This window comes from Antechinus flavipes, chromosome 6 (assembly GCF_016432865.1).
Source record: "Antechinus flavipes isolate AdamAnt ecotype Samford, QLD, Australia chromosome 6, AdamAnt_v2, whole genome shotgun sequence".
NCBI classification, from domain to species: Eukaryota; Metazoa; Chordata; class Mammalia; order Dasyuromorphia; family Dasyuridae; genus Antechinus; species Antechinus flavipes.
In genome coordinates this window covers 201,305,125-201,333,046 of record NC_067403.1, presented here as the reverse complement: position 1 = coordinate 201,333,046, position 27,922 = coordinate 201,305,125, and the positions used below count along the sequence as shown (strand labels likewise).

General features: G+C 34.8%; 1 protein-coding gene across 2 annotated transcripts in view; it reads right to left on the bottom strand.

Annotated features, from left to right (window-relative positions):
* GAK (cyclin G associated kinase) overlaps positions 1 to 27,922 on the bottom strand; it is a 122,865-nt gene that overhangs the window by 65,777 nt on the left and 29,166 nt on the right. Inside the window, exons 5-11 of one of the 2 annotated variants that reach the window (XM_051966106.1) lie at positions 27,573 to 27,715; positions 24,482 to 24,607; positions 20,696 to 20,785; positions 18,371 to 18,506; positions 13,536 to 13,648; positions 10,965 to 11,009; positions 3,833 to 3,944 (exon numbers count right to left, since the gene is read on the bottom strand). In XM_051966106.1, coding sequence (XP_051822066.1) covers positions 3,833 to 3,944; positions 10,965 to 11,009; positions 13,536 to 13,648; positions 18,371 to 18,506; positions 20,696 to 20,785; positions 24,482 to 24,607; positions 27,573 to 27,715 — 765 coding nt within the window. The remainder of the gene's footprint in view (positions 1 to 3,832; positions 3,945 to 10,964; positions 11,010 to 13,535; positions 13,649 to 18,370; positions 18,507 to 20,695; positions 20,786 to 24,481; positions 24,608 to 27,572; positions 27,716 to 27,922) is intronic. The other variant, XM_051966107.1, reaches the window with a different exon arrangement.

Sequence of the window (27,922 nt, the reverse complement as noted above, 5' to 3'; positions counted from 1 at the left end):
AAACTTGCTGTAAAGAAAAGCTAAATACCAATTTATAACTGTCCAAAAATGAAATAGGCTACCATACACAGTAGTAAATGGCGATATATTTTCAAGGTAAGATTAGATGACTGCTTATGAAATGTAAACTAAGGTTTCGTTTTAAAATTCTGCTATAAAGGACAAAACAAATGAATGTATAGTGCCAATATACTCGCTTAAAAAATTAGTGGCATTACTATCAATTCATCCCTATATCCTTATCTTCAAGAACAGCAACAGGTCAAACATAGTTTAGCCAAGTAGAAAGAATATAAAAAGGAAGAAAATTCAATAAAGGTCAATTTTCCATCTGTAATCCATATAACTACTCATAACAAAGTCATTTCGGTCCTCCATCAAAATTCTGAAGTTGGCAATAAAAGATCAGATTAAAATACTTTCTATTTATTACTTTGTACTCAAAGCATCTTCTATTTCATGCAAAGTGTCTTTCTGCAGCATTTATAAATAAATGTAAATAATAACAATAAATGATACTCCTAAATAGATGAATTAACCTCTGCAAAAATGTTCACACAGGGAGAAAAATACTTAGGTGGAAACTACCATATATGACACATGTATGGATCAACTGCTACAGCAACCAAAACAAATACTAATGATGACATTTTTCTTAGGGAAAAGGTGAGAAAAATAAATACATGTGGGTCACACTAAACTAAAAGTACTAAGAAGTTAAATGAATATAAGATTGCTGTAGTTAGGAACAAAGGTAATTAGTTAACTTTAATAGATTATCAGCTGCCTAATTCATCTAACAATGAATATTCGTGGTAACGACTCACACTATAAATAAAAATTGTTAAATTGCCCCATGATCACACAGGGAAAAACTGGGACATTGATGCATTATCTATAGAGTCGTGAACTGATCCAGTCATTCTTGAAAGCAATTTGAAACAATGTCCAAAGGGCTATCAAATAGTACATAACCTTCAAACCAGCCATGTCACTACTGAGTCTCTATCCCAAAAAGATTATGAGAGAAAGAAAAGGACCCACGTGTGCAAAAATGTTTGCAGCAACTCTTTTTGTGGTAACAAGGAACTGAAAATTGAAAGAATGCCCATCAACTGGGGAATGGCTGAGTAAGTTGTGATATATGAATGCAATGAAATACCATTATTCCATTGAAAGAAATGACGAGCAAATGATTTCAGAAAAACCTGGAAAAATCTACACAAACTGACGCTGAGTAAAATGAGTAGAACCAGAAGAACATTGTACACACTAAAAGCAAGACTGTGTGATGATCAATATGAAAAACTTAGATTTTCTCAACAATATAGTGATGCAAAACAACTCCAAGAGACTTGGGAAAGGAAATGTCATCCACATCCAAAGAAAAACTATGGAGACTGAAAGTATATTGAAGCATACCATTTTCACTTTTTTTTTCCTTTCTCATGGTTTGTTCCTTCTGTTCAGATTTTTTCTTCCACAATATGTATAATATGGAAATATATTTAAAAGTACAATCCATATCAGATTGCTTGCTATATTGGGGAAAGGGGAAGTAAAGGAGAGATGGAAAATTTAGAACTCAAAATCTTATAAAAATAAATGATTAAAACCATCTTTACATATAATAGGTGAAAAATACTATAAACTAAAGAAAGAAAGAAAGAAAGAAAGAAAGAGAGAAAGAAAGAAAGAAAGAAAGAGAGAAAGAAAGAAAGAAAGAAACCCAATCCAGCAAGGGGGATAGTAGTAACAAAAGAACATAGAGGTCTTGGGCTTAATCTGTGGAGCCTAGGCCCTGAAGATAAAAACAGATAAGGTATTGGGGAAAGGGGTGATTAATACCGCAACAGAAATGACTTTAAATTTAAAAAACAACATTTAAATGTGGAAAAAAAATCAATAAATAAATTGCCCCATTATCTTGCATCAAATGATGAGTGATACAAGATTAAAGTGTCATGGTCAGTCAACATTAAGTACCCAATATGTACTCATCATTGTATAAAGCAATGACATTACAAAAAAAAGGAAATGCACAGTCCTTGTTCTCAAGGGGCCAAGAGACTAATGGAGAGAGAACTTGCCAAGAATTATCTACATAAAAGTTATTTACACAGAACAAACTGGAAATGATAAGCAGAGGCAAAACACTAGAATTAAAAGGGGAATCATGAAAAGCTTCCTATTGAAGGAGAGATTTTAGCTAGACTTGAAGGAAACCAAGAAGCAGAGATGAGAACAGAAAGTACTCCAAGCATGTAATATAAACAATGAAAAATACAGGAGTCAGAAGAGTGTTTTGTATGGGGAATAGCAAGAAGTCCATTGTCTTTGGATGGGGGGCATTTGGAGGAGTGGGTATAGGGTGGGTGTGGGGTTGGGGTAGAGAGAGTGAGGTCAGTTCAGTTACAAGAAGACTGAAAAGTGATGCTGGGAGGAGGTGGGAGAAGGATCAAACAGAATTTACACTTGAACCTGGAGTATGTGATAATCACTAGAGTTTACTAAATATGGGAGGAACCTGGTTAGACCTGTTCTTCAGGAGAATCATGTTGAGAGCTAAGTAGAGGATGAAGTATAATGGGGATAGACTGGAGCAGGCTGAACATCCAGCAGGAATGTTTCAATAATACAGGTACAAGGTTATGAAGGCCAGAACCAAGGTGATGATTACGTCAGAGGAAAGACGACATATTCCAAAAATGTTATGAAGGTAGAAATAGCAGGCCTTGCCTGGCCTGAATCTGTTCTTACCAGTGAGACGGGGAATATTAATCCTTATTATATACTATAGGGAAGGTGAATTATGCACCCTAAATAAAATGATGAGTGAAGAGAGAGATAAGCAGGCTCTCTAAGAAGAGAAAATCTTGCAGGTCCTAACAAAGTGCAGGTGAATGTGAGCTTTAAATGGTCTTAACTCAGGATCATTCCAAGATGTAGATCAAGACAGGCTCTGATCCTAGTAATAAAGATTACAAGAACTTAGGCCTATTCCAGGAAGCTGGGTTTGATGCAATTAATGTGATTAAGACTACACTAGGTTATGACCTGCAATAAAAATTCTAGAGCAAGAAGATAATAATAGCACCTAGGTCTCTTGCAAAATATTTCGTGAGGATTTTGATCCTACATTCTTAATTCAGCTACTCATTCTTCAAACATCAACTGTGAGAATGTCATGCTCTTCATTCATTCATTCACCAGACATTTATAAAGTATCTACTATATGCAAAGCACAAAACTGCTAAGACAACCCCATTTTCATATTACTGAACAATATGAAAGCAGGTGATGCAGTGCTGGCCTCTGAAACTTAATAGCTGTCTGAACCTGAGCAAGTCATTTAAATAAGTCTAATTTGATTTCCTCAATTGTAAAATAGGGAAAATAACAGCACCTATCTCCCAGTATTTTTATGAGAATCAATTGAGATACTACTTATAAAGCATTAAACCCAGAGCCTGGCACATAGTAGGTACTATAAAAATATTATCTAGTATTATTAATTTATATTGTAAAAAAGGGATATGTTAAGCAAAGGTGTATTTTAGCACAGCTCTGTATCAAAGATTCCCATGTAAAACTGAGAGGATTTTTTACACCAAAATCATACTTTAGTGTAGAAATTCTGATATTAAACATAAGGAAAACTAACACCAAAATTGGAATGAGTGAATATTAAGCAAAGGAGTATTATCAAAATGTTAGCAAGTTTGGCTTAATAGAAAATTAAAATTCCCTGCTCACAAGATAACAACAACTATTTAGAACATGGTATGGATGAAAAGAAGATGGATTCAGGAGTTTTAATATGAATACATACCTCCACTGTACACATTGCTGAGCTGCCCCACGGCCTTAGTACTTTGTGGCACTAAATTGAGAGAACCTCTATGTTGCATGTTATTTCCATAACCGCCATTGTGTTCCAGAAGCTGTGAAGAGTCAATAGTCATATTTATTATCATCACACACTTTCTTTTCCCCCATCCCACTTAATAATATTTTTTTCCAATTACAAATAGTTTTCAAGATTCATTTTTGTAAGATTTCATGTTCCAAATTTTTTTTTCTCCCTCCATTTCTTCCTTCTCCCCTCCCCAAGATAACAAGCAATCTGATATGGATTATACATGTATAATCATTTTAAACATAACTGCAGAATCAGTCATTTTGTGAAAGAAGAATCAAACAGAAAAACCATGAGAAAGAAAAGAAAGTGAAAATAGTATGTGTTGGTCTTCATTCAGTCTCAAATGTTCTCTCTCTGAATGTGGATGGCATTTTCCATAACAAGTCTATTAGAATTATCTTGGAGTCCTTGTATTGAAGAGCTAAGTCCATCACAGGTGATCATCACCTAATCTTGCTGTTACTGTGTAAATGTTTTCCTAGTTCTGTTCAGTTCACTCAGTATCAGTTCATGTAAATCTCTCCAGGCCTCTCTGAAATCATCCTGCTGATCATTTCTTACAGAACAGTAATATTCCATTACATTTATATATCATAACTTATTCAGCCATTTTCCAACTGATGGGCATCCACTCAATTTTCAGTTCCTTGTCATTACAAAAAGGGCTGTCACAAACATTTTGCACATGAGGATCCTTTCCCCTCTTTTATGATCTTTTGGGATAAAAACCCAGTAATGAAACTGTTGGGTAAAAGAATATGTAATTTGATAGCTTTGGTACATAATTCTAAACTGCTCTTCAGAATGGTGGATCAGGTGACAACTTCAGTATTAGTGTCCCAGTTTTTCCATATCCCCTCCAACATAAATAAATATATATATATGTATACACACACACACACACACACACACACACACACACACACACATATATATATATTTTTTTTCCCTGTCAACTTTGCCACTTTGGCAGATGTGAAGTGGTACAGAGTTGCTTTCATTTGTATTCCTCTAATTAACAGCAATTTAGAGCATTTTTCAATATGACTTTGGATGACTTTAATTTCTGTACTTGAATATTGTCTGTTCATATGCTTTCATCATTTATCAATGGGAGAATGACTTGTGTTCTTATAAATTTGACTCAGTTCTCTATATATTTTAGAAATGAGACCTTTATTACAGACACTGGCTACAAAAACTGTCTTCCAGTTTTTTGCTTCCCTTCTAAACTTGGCTATGTTGGTCATTATATACTTTCAAGGGTTTTTTCTTTTTGCTTATTTTTTTAAAATGAATTTTGATGCATTAAAAAAAATCAGCCAACAAAATTTTCTTATGGTACATTTTCTTATACCGTAAGTTAGCTCCACTGAAATGGGAATGTTTACATCTTTAGCAAATATGACTATAAAGTTAATCTCTACAAGTGAATCCTATTTGCCCATTCATGTGCATTTTGTAGTCACAAATATAAATCCCATGGCAAATCAGGTCCCCCAAAAGAATGGGATAGCATTTCTAGCCAGCAATCAGCAAGTGCTAGGAACTAGGAATGCAACATCCCACCAGTGCAGTGCTAAGCCATGAGAGAGCTCAGGTTGAGTTTTCCTGTGGAGCCTGTTTCCATCAGATTTTATTACATTACCTGCTTGCCAGACTCACTGGAATATTACCCACTCTAGGGGAATATTACTACATAAAGCTTCCATAAAACTTCATTTCTGATCAACTGTGCTACTTGATTTCAATGCCACAATATTGTGGCACTTGTAAGATAAGCTCATTACCTGAAATCTCTGCATCTTGAGACTCATCAGCTATGAAACTCAATTCTATATCAGCACCTTCAGCTGACTCTCCCCTCTGATTGGAGGACTAGAGGGAAAAGCAAAAGATTTCCCCAGGTTCCTCTTTCATCTTCCTTTTGTGTGTTGTCTTCCCCATCAGACTGTAACCTACTTTGAGGGAAGGGGATGTCTTTCTTTTTCTTAATCACATTCCTGGTGTTTAGCACAGTGCCTGGCTATATAGGCATTTAATAAATGCTTACTGTTGATTGACTACCAAATTAAGTAATAATTGTTTACAATAAAAAATTAGGGTTTGAATGCAGCACCACATTTTCTAGATTTCACAATCTAATTCCTGCTATGTCTAGTCCAGCCTTAACCTTAAGATTTTAACTTAGGTATAACAAATAATTAACTGCCTATGAAGTCTGTGAATATGAAACATATACTATATTACTGTATAATAAAATCTACTTGGTGCTTAAAAGTGCTATAATGGAAGTAACAAGAGATGATCAAGCAGCTACTTTAAGGGGAAAAAAAACACCTTTCTTCAAGAAAAGCAGAACAGTTTTCTCAAGTGCCCAAACATGGAAGGAAGAGTTTTTGTGGACTGAAAATGATGAATAAGTAATTCAAAATCATTTCCTCTATAATGGAAATTTTCACCATTATTTTATATCAATACCCAGGTTTTCAATTAGCTATAGTTTTTTCAAAGGGTAAAAAGTTTTATGTCAAAAGGATATTAATAGGCAGTTTTCAGAAAAAGAAATCAAAGCTATCTCTATTCATATGAAAAAAAGCTCCAAATCACTATTAATTAAAGAAATGCAAATTAAAACAACTCTGTGCTACCACTTCATACCTGTCAGACACATGACAGAAGATGGACAGAAATGCCCATACTAACATTTGAAAGAATGTCAGAATATGACAGAAGAGGAAAATGACAAATGTTGGCGAGGATGTGAGAAAATTGAGACACTAATGTGCTGTTGCTGGAATTGTGAACTGATCCAACCATTCTGGAGACCAATTTGGAACTATGCCTGAAAGGCTGTTAAAAACTGTGCCTATACTTTGACCCAATAATACCACTACTAGGTCTATTTCCCAAAGAAATTTTTTTTAAAGATAAAAAACCTTTATGTACAAAAATATTTGTATGAGCTCATTTTCTGATGCCAAAAGAACTGGCAATTGAGAGGATGCTCATTTATTAGGAAATGGCTGAGCAAATTGTGGGAATACTATATACTAATATAAAAAATGATGAGCATCACACTACTTAATATATATTTTTTTCGTAAAATGATATGGATAAACATAGATTCTTACATAAGAGTTCAAAATATAAACTCCTCAACATCAAAATGGAAATGATATGCCTGGAAAGAGGTTCAGTCAAGAAAGCACTGGAGATTCTGGTCAACAGGAAATTCCATCTGAGCCAACAGCTTCACGTGAGTTAATACAAGATAATGTGACACAAGGATAAAACAAGAGAAGCTCAGCACCCAGTCCTGAGAAAATCAGTCCCACTCTTCTCAGTCCTAGTCAAACCCCATTTGCCATCTTGTATTCTGTTTTGGATACCACATTTTAGGAAGACTACTTATAAGCTCTATAATAAGAAGATTGGTGATGGGCATCAGGTGGCCAAAGGTGGATCGTATGAAGAAATTAGGGGGTATTTGGCAGAAATGAAATAAGTCTTTAAGGAAAGGTTTTAGTTTTGTTAAAATGTTTGAAATGGTGTTACATAGCAGACAGATTCCTTTTGTTTTGCTTGCCTCAGAGGCCAAAACTAGAAAAAAATGGATAAAAATTACAGAGAGGCAGAATTATACAGAAAAATCTTTTAAGTTGCCTCCAATCTTTTTTGAAAACAGATAGAATATCATGAATATATAACAGAAATACAGAAAACAAAACTTTCAGGAAATAAGCTGAAGTGAAAATCCAAAGATTTTCTTTAAATTTCACTCAGTTTTTGGTGGGGTGTCACCAAAACTTTTCAAACTCATCTCAAATCATTTTCTTCCACAAGTTAATTTTACCACATTTATATCAGAAGAATCAGAGATAGCTGTGAAATATATTTTACTGGGAGTACTAAATTATATTATACTTTCCTCATAACAGAGTAAACTACTAATTTAAAGCAAACAAATGTCTTACCAATGTACAAAGACTTGATTTTTGTCTTTTTAGTTATGGATATAAAGCTGCAAATATCCCATTTTCAATAACTAATGTCCAATACAGAAAAGAACATTAATCACATTCATAATTTATAGATTTAGCTACATTTCTTTATCAAATGTTTGGTTTATGTAAAAGATATCGATGACTAATCCTGTGTTTCAGATGTCTGAATTGCACAAATCTTATATTTCATCCCAGGAAAACAGACTTGTATGCCATAACATACCTCTGAATAATAAGACAAGATTTAAACAATTATACTTGTGAAAAGGGTGAGCAACTAATGAATCTGCTAATTGTTCTTACTCATGAAGTTTATCAAATTAATAACAAAGGCAAAAAAATACTTCTAGTTCATTCCAATACAAATCATAAAATAAAATCCTAATGCAGTTTTCTTTCTGGGAGGATTCTGGGAAGAAGGTGGAGTAGGTTAAATTTCAAGTTCTTCAAATTTCCCCCACTAACAACAAATCTGTGCCTCAAGGTGGAACATAGATTAGTGAAAAATCAGGATTTGGGACAGAACAGTGCTCTCCTACTTCAATCCAAGGAGATTTGAAAACAGACTCCGGGCCTAAATTAACCTGTGTGAAATGCTAACACTCTGAGGTAGCTCCACAAAAACACCCAGTGGGGAGCCCTGGGGTGAGCTGGGTTTGGCTGGAGCCTCAGCAGGAACTACAGGAACTTACATTTCCCAGGCTGCTTGAGGGTCCCAGGGTCTGAGATCAGGAAGACTAAGAAAACCTCGGCTAAAGTGGAACACCAGGCCCAGCTGTGGTGCAGAGACCAAGCTCTAAGTGGGAAGGAGTCAGCAAATCCAGTGAGTGCATGGGAGGGTGGGGGGAGGAGGGGGAGAGAGAATGGAGACATTGCTGACTGTGAGCATTTGTGGGCATTTGCAGGAAGGGCTAGTTCTTGGTTTGGGGGTTCCAAGTCAAAGGGGAAAGCTGAATTAAAGCTTACAGGGACTATCCCCCAACCTACAATTAGAAGAGCACATACTAATATTCATTAAAAAAAAAAAAAAAAACGAAGCAGCAAAGATCTCAACCATAGAAACGTCTTATGGGAATAAGGAAGTCAGTTCCCCTTCAAAAGATTTTTAGACAGTGAAGTAAAAAAAGTTTCTTCTACCCCAAAGAGTAACATTAAATGGCTCCCTGCCCAAGGAGAATTTCTAGAAGAACTCAAAAGGAATTTTAAAAATCAAATGAAAAAAGTAAGAAAGAAAGAAAGAAAAACCATCCAAGAAAAACATGATTATGGAAAAATAAAATTAACTAACCAGAAAAAAAGAGTCATAAAGACAAAAATAACTCTTTGAATTTAGAGTTGGGGAAGGGGAAGCAATGAAGCTAGAAGAAACAAGGAAATAACAAAATAGAATATAAAGAATGAAAAAATAGGACAGAATGTGCAATATCTTATAAGAAAGATAAAAGACCTGGAGAACAGATCAAGAAAATAAAATATAAGAATAACTGAACTGCCTCAAAGTTGTGACCAAAAAAAAATCTTGATATAATAATGCAAGAAATCCTACAAGAATACTGTCCTGGAATGATAAAACAGGAAGGGAAAGTAGAAACAGAAAAAATCCACTGATCACATCCCAAAGAGATCCTGTGAGGAAACCACATAAGTGTACTATTGCCAATTTTTAAAATCCCCAGATCAAAGAGAAAATTCTCAAGAAACAAGAAAAAAACAATTCAAATACATTGAAGTTACAATTAGAATTAAATCCAGGATTTATCAGCAGTCACTAAAAGACCACAGGTCCTAGAATCATATATATTGGAAATAAAGAACTAAGACTGGCCAAAAATATATCCAGCAAAATTATCCATAATATTGAATGAAAAAAAAAAAATGAACATTCAACAATTTGCAGATTTTCAGAGGTTTCTTTCAACTAAATCTAAATTCAATAGAAAAGTTAACATGTAAGAGCCAATATCAAATTTTAATTTCAAGGAACTTGCCATAGACAAATCATTTATGTTTTTACATAGAAATGTATACCATATGTTTAAGACTGACATAGGCAAATGGGCAGCTTAAAAAAAGGATTGGAGCAAAACTGAGTATAATCTGACTCTAAAAAGCAAAATCAACTAGAAAAAGGTAAAAATATAAATTGTTATAAAAATGAGGTACAGAGGAATAGACAGAGGCATTAGGAGGGCTTGTAGTACTGAAAATCCATTCACATCAGGAATGGGTTAAATAGAAAACACTACATATATACCATGAAGGATATAGCACCCTTCAAAATTTTTAAATAAATAAGAGGGGAAGGACAGGCTGAAGGGGAAGCAAAGGATGGGGGAAGAAGCTAAAGAGAAGGATCCATGGGAGGGAGGAGGTTAAGTAATAGCAAAGCAAGTTAGGGATCAGAATTAAAGCAGAAGAATTAGTAGGGATAGGAAAGAAGAGATATACACAAACACTACAATAAGAATCAGGAGAAGAATTCATTAGGGAAAAAAAGTATGACTAGTAATCTTGGACAAAGTCAAACTTAAAAGATTCAAACAAGAGAAATCTACATCAGTCATACTAATATTGTTTTAGATGCATGTTTACATATAAATATGTATGTATATGTATGTATGTGTCTGACTATATACAGATATATATGTAGGGGGGGGGGGTGTATATATATGTATTTAACTATAGCCTACTTAGGGAAGGTGGAGGATAAAGGAGGAAAAAAGAATAAAGTAAAAAAGGTGTGCAGCAGAGAACAAAAGAATAAAATACAAGGAAGCAAAGAAAAGATGGATACTTATAAATTTAATTTCTTCTACTACTGAATACCCTTTCATGACTGGCAATTTATTGTTATATTATTTTGATTCCTCCTTGATATTCTGCTGGGCACTTGACAATGTTCTGTTTTGTTTTTCTTTTCTGTTTTTCATTTTTTTCTATTTTTTTAATAAAATAATTTTTTTTTAAGTTTTCTTTCTGATGCTTTTTTTTAATCTTTATTTCTTTGGTTTTGTTTCTTAACGATTAAAAATTACCTGAGATGTTTTGAGATGTTTCAACACTATCAATCTTTCAGTGCTCTGGCAGAAAAAACACACAAGGCTTATAGTCAAAGATTTTTAAAATCATAATCCAGATGACCAAAATAACTAAAATACAAGAAAAATCTACAAATAACCCAAGAATCAAGAGAACATTGTACACAGCAACAAGAAGATTATGTAATGATCAATTCTGATGGACTTGGCTCTTTTCAACAATGAGATGATTCAGGCCATTTCCAATAAGCTTGTGATAGAGAGGAAAATCTGCATTCTGGACTATGAGAACTAAATATGGACCACAACATAGTATTTTTACCTGTTTTGTTGTTATTTGCTTGCTATATTTTTTTTTTTTTTCTCACTTTTTCCCCCTTTTGATCTTATTTTTCTTATATGGCATGAAAAATATGGAAATATATTTGGAAGATTTGCACATATTTAACCTATCCTGGATTGCCTGTCTAGGGAAGCGGGGAGGAAGGGATGGAAAGAGAAAATTTGCAAGGTTTTGCAAGGATAAATGTTGAAAACTATCTTTGTATGTATTTTGAAAATAAAAAGCTACTTTAAAAAAAAAAGTAGCAATACAGGCAGTAAAAGGCTAAAAACCAAAGATGGAGACCCAACTCAGATGCTTTAAAATCAGCAGAATTCACCTGCTGGGGCAGCATAAAGAGATGCAAAAAGAATCAGAACCTAGATGAAGACCCATAAATAACACACATATTAAGGGCTAAGGACAGTCATAAATCCCAGACTTGGGATCCAGGACTAGACCTGGGTGACCTTGACAGCAAAGAACAACCTTTCAGGGCTTCACATAACAGAAAGAACAGGGGCTTCAGAATCAAAAGCCAGGTGTTCAAACTTTGGCTCCATCATTGCTGTGCGACCATGGCCAAGTCTCTACACTCCTCTGGATCTGTTTTCTTGACTAAATGACCCCTGCCATCCCTTTGAGCTCTAAGTTTATGAACCACCAAATCCTGATTTAAAGGGATGGTATGTTATGGGATTCTCATGAGAAGGGACTCTGAAAAATACAAATACTATAAAAATTCATAAGGCTGTTAATCAGTATTTGCCTGATCAAATGCAGTTCCTCTATAATAGCTGAATGTGCTATTGACCCAAGGGATCCAACAAACTGGGCACCTCAGGAATATATTCTATCCACTGGTCTGTTGCTTCCAGTGTTTTCATAAAGGCAGTTCATATCCTTCACCAATAAATCTAACCAAAGCATAACCTATCATATGAGTACCAAGGAAAACTCTTAAGAAAAAAAGCAAAGACAAGACACCGGATCAAAAACATCAATTTCCAGAAACTGGCTGCCAAATCCACAGTTTAACAGGGATCCCCTACATCTGCTAGGATTATTGTCAAGGATAACAATAGGGGTTATCACAATTCCTTCTGATAAAACTCCAGTAATGATCTTTCCTAGACATATTACAGAGCGGGAGTACATCTCCAGTGAATTAGAAGACAGAGACTGGAAGGAAGAATGGAAGGGAGAGAATAGAGAAGAAAATAAGTATTTATATAGTATTTAATATGTGCCAGGGACTATGCTAAGCATTTTTACAAGTATCATCTCATTTGATTCTCACAACAACTCTGAAAGATAGATGCTCTCATTACCTCATTTTACAGTTGAAGAAAGTGAGGCAGAAAGAGGTGAAATGATTTGCCTAGAATTATAAAGTTAGTAAGTATCTGGGGCCAATCTGAACCCAGGTTTTCCTGTCTCTTGGCCCTTATTCACTGAGCCACAAGACCACTAGAAAGATTCAAGGCTTATCCACACAGAATGAACAAATCTCTTTGAATGAAGAAGAGGCTGGTCAGATGGAATAGCCCCCAAAGCCTTGTAAAGAATAAAAGAACAATCATGTTGTATCCTACACCCACTAGTCCTAATGACACAGACAAGGAAGGGAATTAAAGAGCTGGCTATCAATCTCTTCCAGCCTGGTCCTTCAAAGCTCAGCCTTGTTGGAGTCCTAAAACAGGGGCAGCTCAAGGCTATCACAGTCTTCCTGAGAGTCCCTCCTCAATGGAGAGGATACCAAAAGGACTTGCCTTAGTCCTCACTAACTCCATCACTACAGTTTACAGGTCAAGACCTGGCTTGCACCCTTGGTATCAGCACAACTAAATCAAACTCTTACAAAGGAACAAGAATCAGGTTTACCTGTACAGTTGCATTTGCAACATTTCAAAATTGTAAATCACAAAGAGAAAGAGGTAAATGGACAACTCCATCACGAAAAGGTACCTCAGGCCATCTATCTCATAGCACATCATCATTGCCCCAAACCATGTAACTGCCCTAACATCCCATCACTATTTCCACTCTACTAATTCTAAGCATACACACAGCAGCAACCAAGAATGTGAGAGGCTGACACTGTACAGGAGATGGGGTCGGTGAATTAATATGAAAGTCTTCTCATAGAAAGATGCATATATAAGTTTAAGCACTATGTTGAATTTCCATGGCCTTCTTAAGAGAAGCCACTCTAAATTAAATAGTCTAAAACCTCTTTCCCTTACCTCTGTGATAGGTGACTTTGGATTCACGTTTCTAGCAGCTGCTATCTCTTGTAGCTGATTCACAAGTTCTGTGATTGACAACCTTTCTTCTGGGTTCACCTTCAATGTGGAGCCTTAAAACAGAAGTATGTTTTAGTTACATCAGTCCTGAAAATGTAACAGAACAGGCAGAATAAAGCTAGCAATTATGAATCCAATAAAGCAACAGTATAAATTCTGAAGATACATCTAGAATGACAACAAGAGGAAAAACCTGTACCTGAATGTATATTCAAAAGAATATTCAAAAAAAGAACAGGATCTATACTCATTTAAAAACAATTTAGATTGATATAGGTAGAACAATGATAATGTGGATGTTATCAAGACAATAAAACCTGCTAAAGTGGAAAGCATTTCAGAAAATAATAGTAGCCTTTACAAAAACTTTTTTGTTACAAAGCCCTGTACATATTATCTCATTTTATCCTTATGACGACCAGGGAGACAGGTGCTGCTATTGTTCCTATTTTGCAAATGAGGAAACTAACAGTGAGAGTAAAGGTCATACTACTAGAAAATGAATGAAGCTCAATTTGAAATCAGGTCTTTCTGACTATCCATCCAGCTGCCTCATTCAATTTTTTAAAAGGATTAAACACTGAATTAAAAACAATACATGCAGGGTAGCTAGGTGGTGCAGTGGATAGAGTACCAGCCCTAAAGTCACGAGGACCTGAGTTCAGATTTGATCTCAGACACTTAACACTTACTGACTGTGTAAGCCTGGGCAAGTCACTTAATCCCAATTGCCTCAGCAATAATAATAATACATCCTTTCAAAAAAATCGAACCAGAGACCTAAAATAAGGAGTTATATCAGAAAATAAACATGTATGTATACTTTGTAGACATTTGTATGCCATTGGTTTGGGTTTGGGTTTTTTTCTGGGATGAAAGTAGAGGGAGAAAGAAGGTAGTGAAGACAATCCAAGCACATCATGTTGTTTTCCCTCCTAACCTTCCCTATAATTCTCCTCTAATACATGGTCTCCTCTCAATGTAATGTTTACAGAAAAGCTCTAAGAGAGGCTCATGCTATGTGAAACAACATAATTCCCAACAAAAAAACTCACTAAAAACTAGCAAATAAAGCTATCTACTCTACACAACAGAAATTATTTCCTAACAGACCTTCTTTATTAGTTCAACTGTAAAAATAAATTCCAAACCAGCAATTTCCTCCATCAGACCAGATAATCGAAGAGGTCAAGTCCATCCCCTTGCCTTCAGACTTAAACCATCCCAAAGTTGGAAATCTAAACTGTACCTAAATGAAGATGCCACAGCCTTCCTAGGTAATAATGCCCTCCTGCTAATTCATCCATATGGAGTCACAAAATAGAAAAGATAGCTTTCAACGTTTCTTCCCCATTTCTCTGCTCTAAAGGTTTTACAAGAAGCTGGCAAAAAGAGGACAATCAAGCAATAACAAGGCAGGAGCAAATAGTGTCAGCAGGAATTTCCAGCTTGCATGAACTGCATCCCTTACATCCCATACATGACCACAGACACAGAAGCTGGGACATCTAACTAGCGAGACAGGGAAGCCCCCACAATCCCTCCAATTAGGATAGTTAAGGTCAAATGATCAAGGAATGGCCCACTTACAGGCTGGTAAAGAAGGGCTCTGGATTAACATGCAAGAGTCTCCCCCCAAAAAACCATATGCAGATATACAAGTAGATGATTCTCCTCTCACCCATTAACATCCAAGTTAAGTTCTTCTTGGCTGTAGCTCGGTTGGCAAGCACAAATAAAAGGAAAGTGAGCTAGGCAGAGGAGAGAAGAAACAAACAAAGAAAGCGCTCCCTCAAATTCACAGGAAAAAAAAAGAGTTTAGCTTCACATTATCCACCATCATCATGAAGAAGAAAAGAATGTTTCAAAGTAAATATGAAGATCTGGCATTTATGTTGGCTGTAAAAATGACTCCTCACCTCGTGCTGCTCTAAAAAACTACAACTCATTCAGGGTGGAATCCTTTCTCCCTACCAACAGAGTATCATGTGATCATGCCCAGAATGAGCAGGCTGGATGCTTCAGATATTATGGAATCTGCACTAGCCTGATCAGCTGAAATGTTCCTTAAGGCTAGGTTAACTCCTTAGTGGAATCCCAGCTCATTTTTTATTGATGATACCTGAGGATTCCCATCCTCAAATTTCCTATACATGTTGATAATGCCACTATTATCCCAGAGAATCTTGAAGTTATTCATGACTCTACCTACTTCCTAATCCCCTTCTCCTCCCACCATATCCAGTCAGTTAACAGCAGTTTTCTCATACACCTAAAACTAGTTCGTATCTACCAATTCACCATTAAACATCTACTGTAGGCAGGATCCTGTGTTAAATATTAGGATAATGTGTAGTGGCAAGGAACTGGAAAGTGAGTGGATGGTCCATCAATTGGAGAATGGCTGAATAAGTTAGGGTACATGAATGTTATGGAATATTATTGTTCTGTAAGAAATGACCAGCAGATGATTTCAGAGAGGCCTGAAAGAGTTACATGAACTGATGCTGAGTGAAATGAGGAGAACCAGGAGATCATTGTATATGGCAACAAGATTATGTAATGATCAATTCTAAAGGATGTGGCTCTTTTCAACAATGGGGCGATTCAGGCCAGTTCCAATGGTCTTGTAATAGAGAGAACCATCTAAACCCAGAGGGAGGACCATGGAGACTGAATGTGGATCACAACATAGTGTTTTTACCTTTTTTTGTTGTTTGGTTTTTTTCCTCACTTCTTGTGCAGCATGATAAATGTGAAAATATGTTTAGAAGAATTGCACATATTAAATGTGTATCAGATTACCTGCTGGCTAGGTGAAAGGGGCAAGGCAGAGAGAATGAGAAAAATTTGGGAGAAAAATTTGGAACAAAAGGTTTTGTAAGACTGAATGTTGAGAAATATCTTTGTGTGTATTTTGAAAAATAAAAAGCTATTATAAAATAAGTATTACATAACAAAGAAAAATGTCTATAAGATCCTTGCCTACAAAGAATAAATCTCTTAGTAAGATAAAAAATATATATAAGTAGGATAAAAAGCATTGAGGCAAAGCATTTTAAGAAATCTAAAGAGGAAAAGGATACTGAATTGGGAGGAAAAGGAAAGGCTTCATGAGAATACTTAATCTTGAAGAGAAAAATTCCAGAGAGAAGATGTGGCATGAATATTTTTCAGGCATAGGAGAGGATCTGAACAAATGAATGGACTTTTCCTTACCCTCACAAAGTCATTCCACTAATTCAGGGCCTCTCTGCTTCTTCTGTAAAAACTGGTATCCCTGTCTCCAAGTCACTCCTCTTTCAAAGTCATCCCTCACACCACTGCTAACTAAACTTCATTTTACAAAGCCCAAATAAGTAACTTACCTACTGAAAAGCCTTCACTGATTTCCTCATCTTCCAAATAAAATTAAGCACATCCCTTGTCTCAGCACATCCTACATGTGCTTCAAGTATTTTTTTTCCCAATCTTATAGAATTATATGATTTAGAGGATTAGAACTGTAGCTAAATAACTTTGGAGAAACTATTTCAAATATCCAGTGCTAAACATCCATAAAACTAAATGGCAATTACCTAGAGTACTTGTGGCATTTCACATGGATTTTTAACTACATACCTAAATGAAGTCTTCCCCTACATTCCCTTCAAAAGTGAAATAAACATGCATCTTAATTTGGACATTGCTCTGCCTTTTAGTATTTAGTATTTTAAAGACAACACAAGAATGAAATTTTTCAAATATTTAAATATTGTTTAAAATATTATATACTTTTGATGATTTTGGTGTTAAACTCTATGTCATCAGTCCTGGATGTCTTTGTTTAGGAAGATTATTGACAAACTAAAGTATGTCCAAAGGAAGTAGATCAGAATGGGAAAAGGAGTTCAGAAAATAAAAATGTTTATTCTGGAAAATAGAAGACTTTAAGAGGAATACTATCCCATGCTATCATGGGAAAGATAGATAAGACTTGTTCAGCTTGGTCCCATAGGATAGCAAGACCCAGTAAGTGGAAGAAAATAAGGTTTATTCTTTAAACATCCAGATTTCAGCTCAAAAAAAAAAAAAAAAAAAAAAACAAAGATTAATGATTATACTTGTTCACCAGCAGAATAAACTACATGTGGAGATAAAGAGTTTCTAATCACTAGAGAATTTTAAATAGAAGACACAAGTGAAGGATACTGTAGAAGGAAATTCTTTACAACTGCTTCCAGACAGGCTACTCACCTATTCATAAAGTCATTCTGCCATGACACAAGGATGAATATTTACAACATCCATCCATGCCCTACTCTGCCCACCTCCTCCCCAATCTCTACCTACTGAAATCTTTCTCATCCTTTACAGAATGGCTCTAATCTTAGAACCTCTAATAGTTAGGTTCACACAATGAAATCATGAAGGACAACCTGATACACCCAGGAAAGGGCTGAAATGAACTATCACTATTAGTAACCAAGTAAAATTTTAAGGATTTCCCAACTGAAGTTGGTAATAGGAAGGCTTAAACTAGTTATTCTGTGCTTTCCATAACCTTGCTGCCTGACTTGTGGCTACTTCCTCTACTACGTCCTTCATTCCATAACATCTTTCATGCTAAAAGGCACAAAAAAAGCCCAAAGAGCAATAGGGTAACAAAGGCTCACAATTCCTTGACTGTTGCTTCATAAAACTTGTGGCTTCCAAGCAACACTTTCTGTCTTTGCTCTGGAGTCCATCCCAATTATTTAAAAATTGTCTATTGTAAATCCAGATTTTTAACTTACGAATGAGATCATGAAAAACTGTGTATCTTGTGTCATTTGGTGGAATTGAATATTTTCCATTAACTATCCGAAGTTTTGCTCCATCTTCAAAAGGATGCTGCCTGAAGCACAACAGGTATAGGATACAGCCCAAGGCCTATTCAAAAATTGGGGGAAACAAAGAGACAATCACTAGTGCACAGAAGCTAAGAATAGTTAGCAAACTTGACCTATTCAAATATCAGTCTAATAAAAAAAATGTGAACTATTAATTCACCATATTTTCTGACTGCATATATCAGTGTACCAGACAACTGCTCTCATCACCCATTACTTTTCAGGTAACCTTTCTAGACAGTAATCACCATTCAATAAAATTCTTTTGAGCTAGGGTCAAACATAACTAATTATAAACATAAATCTAATATGCCTACAAAAGTCCAGGGGCAGTTAGGAAAGTTGCTATTTGAACTAATGAAAAGTCTCAAGTCTGTCAAGCTTCTGTACTTCTCTGACAAGAGCCCAGAAGGGCAAAGATTGTCCTCACCTCACAGGGTAAGAAATAGACGCTCAGAAGTTTAACAACTTACCCATGCCCAAAGATCTAATGTCATACACATCTAAAATTCAAACCTGGGGCTTTCTGACTCCAGGCCCACTAGGATTTATTTTCATTCCATTACATCCTAGAGTTTTGACAAATGCAGGCAAATTATATGGGCTTCCTTCTGATAATAAAATACAGACCTCCTTTCTATTCAAGGGTTCTTAACTTTTAAAGTTGAAGCTAAATGAACTAGACATTTTCTGCTTGAAGACTATCTCTTGTCCATAATATAGATGGACTCTTACAGATAGCCCAAGGCTAAATAGGAAACAGAATGATGCTGGATTACATTCTGAAATATAAAAATTCTTGAAATGTAAAAATGACTTTTCTTGACTGACATGAATTGATTCTGAGTGAAGTGAGCAGAACTAAGAAAACACTGTACAAAGTATCAGCAAGACTGTGTGTTGATCAATTATGACAGACTTAGCTCTACTCAGCAATCTAATAATCCAAAACTATTCCAACAGACCTGGGATGGAAAACGCCATCTCATCTAGATGAAAAATTGAATGCAAACTGAAATATACATTTTCACTTTTTTCCTCCTGTTTTTTTTTCCCTTTTGCTTTGATTTTTTATTCACAACATGATTAATATGGAAATATTTTTTAAGTGATTACACATATATAACATCAGATTGCTTGCTATACTGGGGAGGGAGCAGGAAAAGAAGGCAGAGAGAAAAAAATTTGGAACTCAAAATCTATCTCACAAAAGCAAAATGTTAAAAAACTATCTTTACATGTATTAGAAAACACAAAATACTATTAAGTGAAAAAATGTTTTTAATGATTTTTCTATATTTCTGTCTTTAAGGTAAATGGTTATAGCTTTGGATAATTTAACATGATTCTCAAAGCCAAAGTCATTAAACAAAAAAAAGTCATCCCTACAAGGTAAGAGAGACTTCACAACACTGAACAGCATGTCTCTCTTCCACAAACTTTCACATGTACAAAACTGAGTATAAATAATTGAGGTCTTGACCTCAGTAAGTATATATACCAAAAAAAGTACCTCTAGAAAGAACACTTTCACTGAAAAGTTTAGTGAGTCCCCAAACTGGTAGAAGCTCTTGTCACAGAAGCTAACTGTAACTAAAGATTATCCCTAACTAACAATAAGGAATAGTAACCGTTTTTAAAAAACTGGAATTCAACCAGAACTATGCAAAATGATGAAAAAAAAAAAAAAAAAAGATCATTACAACTCTTCATCTTGATTCAGATGACTGGAGGAATGTTCTGTAATCTTCCCTTTCAATTGATTTTTTCATTAACATTCAACATTTAAAGAGTGTTTATGTATGCATATACATACACACATATGTGTATTGATACACTCAGAAAACACACAGAAATCAGAAATGAGGCCAAATTCCATTTCTGCTAATGATCACCTGGTATCCAAATTATTATTTGTGGAATATTACAATGTTCAAAACTTATGATGGCCTGATGGTGCTTTTAGACAAGTCTCAAATCCAACAATGGCCATAGGTAGGTGATGCTTTCCTACCAACAAGAGACAGCAGATCCTAGAGATGAAAGCCTCTAGAGCAGCAGGGTTTTAAGATAGAACTCTAAATCTCATTCTCATTTGCAGTCACATTGACAAAGGGAAATATGGAGCTACTTTATTGCAATTCAAATGTCATGGGAACTCAAACTTCAAAATTATTCCAGTGTGATCTTCCAGGCATCCGGTATTTACATAAAGGAACACATTCTTACCCAGATATCTTGCTTTTCACCAATTGGAAAGTTTGAGTATAAGTCTATTATTTCTGGTGTCCTGTACATCGGTGTTGTATTCCTTGTGATCTATGGACAAATTCAAACATTTCATTCTTTGTAGGAAAAATTACACATAAAATAACATCTTGAGTTCTAAAAAAATGAACCTAACACAATAAAGGAGTCTTTAGTCTAGGGAGTTTCTAATTTTCCAATTAATCCAGATCTTTTTTTATTCCTGTTCAGGCTTAGATTATTTTTCATTCACTATAGGATCCTCAATCTTTACAACCATTCACTTTATTTCTATTAAGCTTATAAGAAAAATAAACACCAAAGCTAACTAAACACATACTCAGGAACTATTGTTTGAATCTGCAACTATGAACTTCAGCCTAGACTGCTCCAAGTACATTTGGGTAACTTCCTGGTTAAAGGAATTCTCCAGTAAATTCTCCTGCAGAGTGAAGAATTCTTTTGTAAATGACAATTATTCATCTCCCAATGTATCTGCTATATTAAATTCTATTTCTTTTTTTTATATCAGGTTTACTTAAAGTAGGGGAGACCAACATATAATTTTTACCACATTATCTTAAGTAGCTCTGTTCACTAATTTAAAATTTTAGTATAATACATATTGACAATTTTTCCTTTTCTCAGAAATGAGGAGCTCATTATTTGATGTAAATATGCATTTACCTCAACAATAAACATAGCTCATATTTTTATACTGCTTGTCCTCTTAACAAGAAAGTAGTATAAATATTATCATCCTTTTATAAATTAAGAACCTGAAGCTTACAGAGATAGAGATAAAATACTTTGCCCAAGGTCATGAAGCTAACAGGTATCTGAGTCCAAACTTGAACATAAGCTCCTGCCTCCAAAATCAGCACTCTACTATAGTTATTGAAATAAGGGACAAGTAAAAATGTACAACTGCCAAATATTCAAAGGTAGTGCAAAAGACAACTTTCCACTGACCAAATCTGGATTTTACTTTATTATTGGGGTTAAGTTCATTTAAACAAGAAATATTTTAAGAATAAGTTACTGGTATGTAAGGGAAAAGAGAACAAATGAAGACTGCAAGCAAACCAAAAAGTATATTTTTTAGCAATTTATTTCAAGCTTCTAACTCACTTAAAATCAATATTTATTAAATAACTCCAAACAATTAGTAGTATAAAATCTGATTAACTTTAATGTCTCCAGAATAAGAAGAGGATTCAGGCTGCTATACAATATCTATGAAGAAAAGTTTCATAGCAATGGTGTTCTACTTTAAAATATGTAAAAGAATAATCTGTATTCAAATTTTTGTTGCTGAGTTGTTTCAATGGCATGTGACCTTTGTGACTTCATTTAGGGAATGAAGTAGAAGACAGAGATGGCTTTTGGGGACACTCAAATTCTCAAAGCCTGATTCTTTATCTAAAAACATTATGCTAATAAAGCTTGTACTACCTACCCTCCTAAGAATGTTGTGGAATCAACTGAGATTTTTTTATATATAGGACATTTAAAAATTAAAGAAATGTCAGCTTTTGTAGTTTGTGGTTACATGAAGAGCCAAGCCATGTTACATCACTGAAAGTGAATATATAACCCAATTATGTTTGTTCTTTTGTTTAGTAGTTCTGAAAAGCCAGACTAGAAAACTGAATGGAACAAAATAAAGCTTTCAATAATAATGATGACTTTAGTAAGTAAAATTTATTTTCATTATATGTACACCCTACAAGTTAGAGTGTTTCTCTCAGACCAGTTCTAGATCTCAGGCACAAGCATTACTAATCCAATTACAGGACAAATTAATCATACACCACCCCACTCCCAAATTTAGAAAACTTACTCCTTTCTCACTATCACCAGTAAGACCCCATCCTCTTTTAGTTCTAGAAAATGAAGTCACATCTGCAATCACAATCCAAAAATTGAACAATGGTTCTCAGCAAATGACAGACAATTTAGAGTAGCCTGAAACAATTGGAGCTTCAGGGACTTTATACCTACATAGACAAGAGAACAATAGTCTTTTATAAATTCGAATTTAGGGTAAACTTACTCCAGGTACCTGTCAATATATTAGTGACAAATAAGCAAAATGAGGATAAATGCAGATTTTGCAAGAGTCAAGCTGGACAGCATTTGCAATGTATAATCAGTACTTTGAGCTCCTACTACATGCCAGATACTGTGCCAAGTGTTTCAGATCCAAAGAAAGGCAAAATAAATGAGTAGCAGCTTTCAAAAAATTCACAATCTAACAAGAGAGCCAACATGTATATGTACAGCGTGTGCATATATGTTTGTATATATATAAATATATATATAAATGTAATAAACTGGAAAGAAACAGAAAGAAGATATTGAAAAGTATGATATTAGGCAATCTCAATAATACAAGGAGATTCCATATAATTTCAAAGGATACATGATGAAAAATGCCATCTAATTCTGAGCAAAGAACTAATAAAGTCCTTTTTTTTACTTTTTAAAATTTTTCTTGAGGTTGGATTTTTGGATTTTTTTGGGTCTCTTTTCTTCCACATTGTGACTAATGTGGAAATATGTTTTTAACTACCTATAATCTATATCAAATTGCTTGCCTTATCAATGGGAAAGGGGGGAAAAATTGGAACTCAAAAGTTTTTAAAATGAATGTTAAAAAAAATTTTACGTGTAATTAGGATAAACTTTTTTAATGTTAAAAAGAAATGATAGTATTCCACAATCACAGAAAATTTTAAATTACAAACAATCCAAAGAATAAGAAGATGCATGGTGAACATAAGTAAACCATGGTATGTTAACAAATAAAGACTAGTACAAGACAAATGCTACAGATCACATTATCAAAGACATATGTGATCAAAAAAAGTAATGGGGGTGGGGGAAGGATCATGCTGTATCACACAGCCTCATGCTGGACTTACAAAACAAGAAAACCTACAGACCTTACTCCAACCGCTTTCTAGTCTTACTTACTCCATTCTTCAATTTCTAAAGTCAAGTTTAAAGTTTTATATTTATCACTACTAAATTTTATTTGATTCATTTCAGTTTAATGGTCTAAACTGCCAAGATTTTTTTGAACCTTGATTCTATCATTGAACATTTTAACTGTCCCTCTTAGCTTTGAGTCATCTACAAATCTATCAGATAAATCACCTATCTCTATCACATATGCCTTTATCTCTATCATATATAAAAATATTTAACAACACAGAACCCAGCGAGATTGTAGGGGCAGTCTACTGGTCTTTCTCCCACATGAACATCAAATACGTAATGACTACTATTCAGTCAACTAATTCCAAATTCATCTAATTTTAATAATATGAAAAGATTATATCAAATGCTTTGCTAAAATGCAGGTAAACTATATTTTCAGCAATCTCCTTATCTACAAGTGACACCAGACTATTTTTGGTTTTTTTGGCTGAGGCAATTGGAATTAAGTGACTTGCCCAGGGTCACACCACTTGGAAGTGTTAAGTATCTGAGGCCAGATTTGAAGTCAGGTCCTCCTGACTTCAGAGCTGGTGCTTTATGCACTGTATCACCTAACTGCCTCTGTCGACCTATTCTTAATGAAGACAAGCTAACTTTCTGTGATTACTTTCCTTTTCTAGATATTTAAAATCATCTTTTAGAATTAAATGTCAACCCTATAATTTTGTAATCACATTTAGGTTAATTATTAATAATTTTTTACATGCAGTCTTTCTCTAATTATCGATGCATCAATATTTAAGTTAGATCATAATCTCTTACCTCTTCTTCAACCATTGCTCTCTTCTGAGCAGTCCAGTTGTAGTCAGGATAATGTGACACGGTTGTAGCACTGCCAAAATCACATAGTTTAATTGTTCCTTGGTTACTAATCAGCATATTTTCAACCTGCAAATTTTTATAAATATCTTAAGTACTTATAAAATTGTAACATAATAAATAATAATTTAGAAAATGCAAATCTTATCATCTTTTTAAATTAACTTTGCTATACTGCTGACATTTGTGAAGCTACCTTTGCCTCATTCCTCTCACAGAGTCCTACTTTAAGTCTAACTGCTGACCAAAAGCACATAAAAAGAAGAATAATAATAGTAACTTTTATAAAAAAAATTTGGAAACTCATTGAAAGAAAATGAGGTTTGAATCTGAAACAACTGCCAGCTCAAGATGGCATATATAAGCCAGGGAGAGGCCTGGCCATACAGAGCACTACTACAGGGACATGAAACTACTAAATTTTGCCATGGCAGAGAAAAGAGGCAAGAAGGAAAAGAAGGTAACAAGCTGGATTCCCGGAACTTTAACAAATTTCATTTCTTTCATCCGAGAGGAAACAAAAAAAGCTTGACTGAAATGTCAAATGGACTTTAGTTTTTGAAAACAAATAATCTAGAGCAACTCTTTATGATAACAGTAAAAATTTCTTCCCCAATTTAAGATAGTCTCTCCCCCAAAATAAATTTCCTCTCCTCCAGAGAATACCTTAAGTCAGAAAAAAAAAAATTCCAGCTCAATCCTGAACTCCTGGAAATTTCATCTTGATCTCTCTTCCATTGTGGGAGAGCAAGATAATGGACTGAGAAAGTAAGAGCATAAAACAGTCCTTGGGAGACACCAGGAAGAAAGGAGACCATCCCCCCAAACAATAGCCTCTAGAACCAAGCAATGGGGAAATGAAGGCTAGCTATGCTGAGTAAGAAGAAAGGAAAAAGAAGGGCAAATCTGATATTACTTCTTCCTGCTCGATAAGAGAAAAGAAAACAAAAGAAAAACTCCTTGCCAAGAGGAAAGTGAGACAATGTATAATTCTGTCTAAGCAGCCTTGAGGAAATGCTCTGGATGTAGGGAAGCAAGCCCAAATTGCTATAAGGGTCTCAGGAGATCTTGGAGATAGCCACACTTAATCACTACACAAAATACTGAGATTCAGAGGAATGTGAAATATAATTCAGTAAAATTAATCTAAAATCCCTCCAACACGGTTCTTTCTCAAATACTCTCAGTCCATTTTAAAGAGGTTAAAAAGCTTAAAGTGATAACAGTCAGTCATCAAAATTATTTGGAAAATATGGTCCATTTATTGCTGCCCGAGCCACTAATCACATCTATCATAAACTGTGAAGTGCTACACCAAAATATTAAACCAAAAATTAAACATACTTCAGGTATTAGCTAAAATGTACAAAAAATTTTTTCAATTAACTACCAATACCTGAATTTAAAGCCTTTTGTAACTTCCACACAACAAAAATGCTATCAGACTGAGAAATATAAAAACATAAGAGAAAAACAGTCACATTTTGTATACCCTAGGCCCATTTAAAGAAAAAATCTCTTTCACAGAGGATCCAGAATATAGGTCTTCATAAAGGCAAATGTCAGCAGATTTCCAGATTCCTCTCATGGAGTATGCAGCAATACTGCCCTGTTCTCTCTCAGTACCAAACAAGTTATATATACAGTATCACCTAAATAGTTAGCAGTTCTCTTAGGCAACTTATTAAAGTCCTCTCTACTAAGTAGAGACCCACCTATTTCCATTCTAAAATTAAGCATTTCTATTTAGAATTTGTCTAAAGTGACTGAGGGTCTGAGTATTTGTTTAAAAAGACCAAAAAAGCAGACAAAGTGGAGCATGAGTACTTGCTGTTAAATAGATAATTAAAATAAAGCATTAGCATGAAACAGCTAGAATGATGGCACAGAACAATTTAATGACTGAGATGATCCAGGACAATGGTGTTGGTATGGAATAGGCTGCATGTTCAATGGAAAGACTTTTTGGTCCTAAAACAATAAAAAGCTAAAAAGAGAATACACTACTACAAAGAAAGGCAGCCAGAGAAGCTAGAGAAAGTAAGACCAGGAAATTAGCTTCAATCCCAGCAGGAAGAAGAAAGGGAGAGAAGTCCAAAGAAACAAAAGGACCTCGAGGAGGCTGGCATCAAAAAAGAACTTCTCTGCAGATGGGAAAGAGTTTCAGAGAAAGCTAAGAAGAGCAGCTCAAAGAACAGACAGGAAACCAAAGCTTTTATGAGCATTTAAGCATTTAAGAGCTTTTTATGTCCCAGTCATTGGGCTAGGCTCTGGGGATATAAATATAAATGCTCCCAAGGAGCAAACAAAACATCAGGATGAACTGAGAAGCAGTCTTGGAAGCAGCAAGATAAGGGTTCAAGTCCCCTCACCCACTCTGACTGGCACTCTGGGCAAAACAGGGACACTTCACAAGGCAATAGTCAGCACTGAGAGAGGTTCCTCATCCAGGGAATTTTCACTACCCATGAAATCACAGGTACAGTCCCTAGCCCTATGAGTTTTAAATGTAGGGAAGGACTATTTAATACCGATACATAGAAAGATTTACTGCTTTATTAATACACAATGTAATTATAAAAGTTTATAAATTAGGAGCCAAAACAATCAAAAATAGCTTATATTAATGCGGAATATTTAACACGTATAGGACTGCTTGCCATCTGGGGGAGGGAGTGGAGGGAGAGAGGGGAAAAATCGGAACAGAAGTGAGTGCAAGGGATAATGTTGTAAAAAATTACCCTGGCATGGGTTCTGTCAATAAAAAGTTATTTTTAAAAAAAACAGCTTATATATTCAAAAGAGTCACTGAAGAATGAAATCAGGAAGCTTGTGATACATTTTAGAATTTTATTAAAATGTTTAAAAACCAAATTAATTTCAGACTATAAAAGGAAAAACTTCAGTTATCTGAAAATTTATTTCTGTGCAACCCTTCATTCTTCAATGCCTTTTTTCAAAAATCCAAAAAGAAAGAATATCTTAACCTTGATAACAATCTTTAGCATTTCTGATTTTTAAATTCTGTATGTACCTTGAGATCCCGATGGATTATAGGGGGCTTCTGTTTATGCATATGTTGTACTGCTCTGCATGTCTGATAAAATATCTTCAAAACCGTGTCACAGGAGAGAGGACCTTTGGATTCAACTTTCTTTAAGAATTCCACCAGCTGTCCTATTATAAAAGACAATCAATTTAATTTACATCACTCTGCACATGGGAATCCTATAAATTGTTTCCTGGAAAATAAAAAGGTCTGATATAATTTACTGGCTCCCTTTTTATCTTACAGTTCTACAAGCTCTATGTAATCACTTCTAATTTCAATATGTACTTAAGTGCTATCTGCAATAACAATGCTAAGTACTGGGAAAAATACAA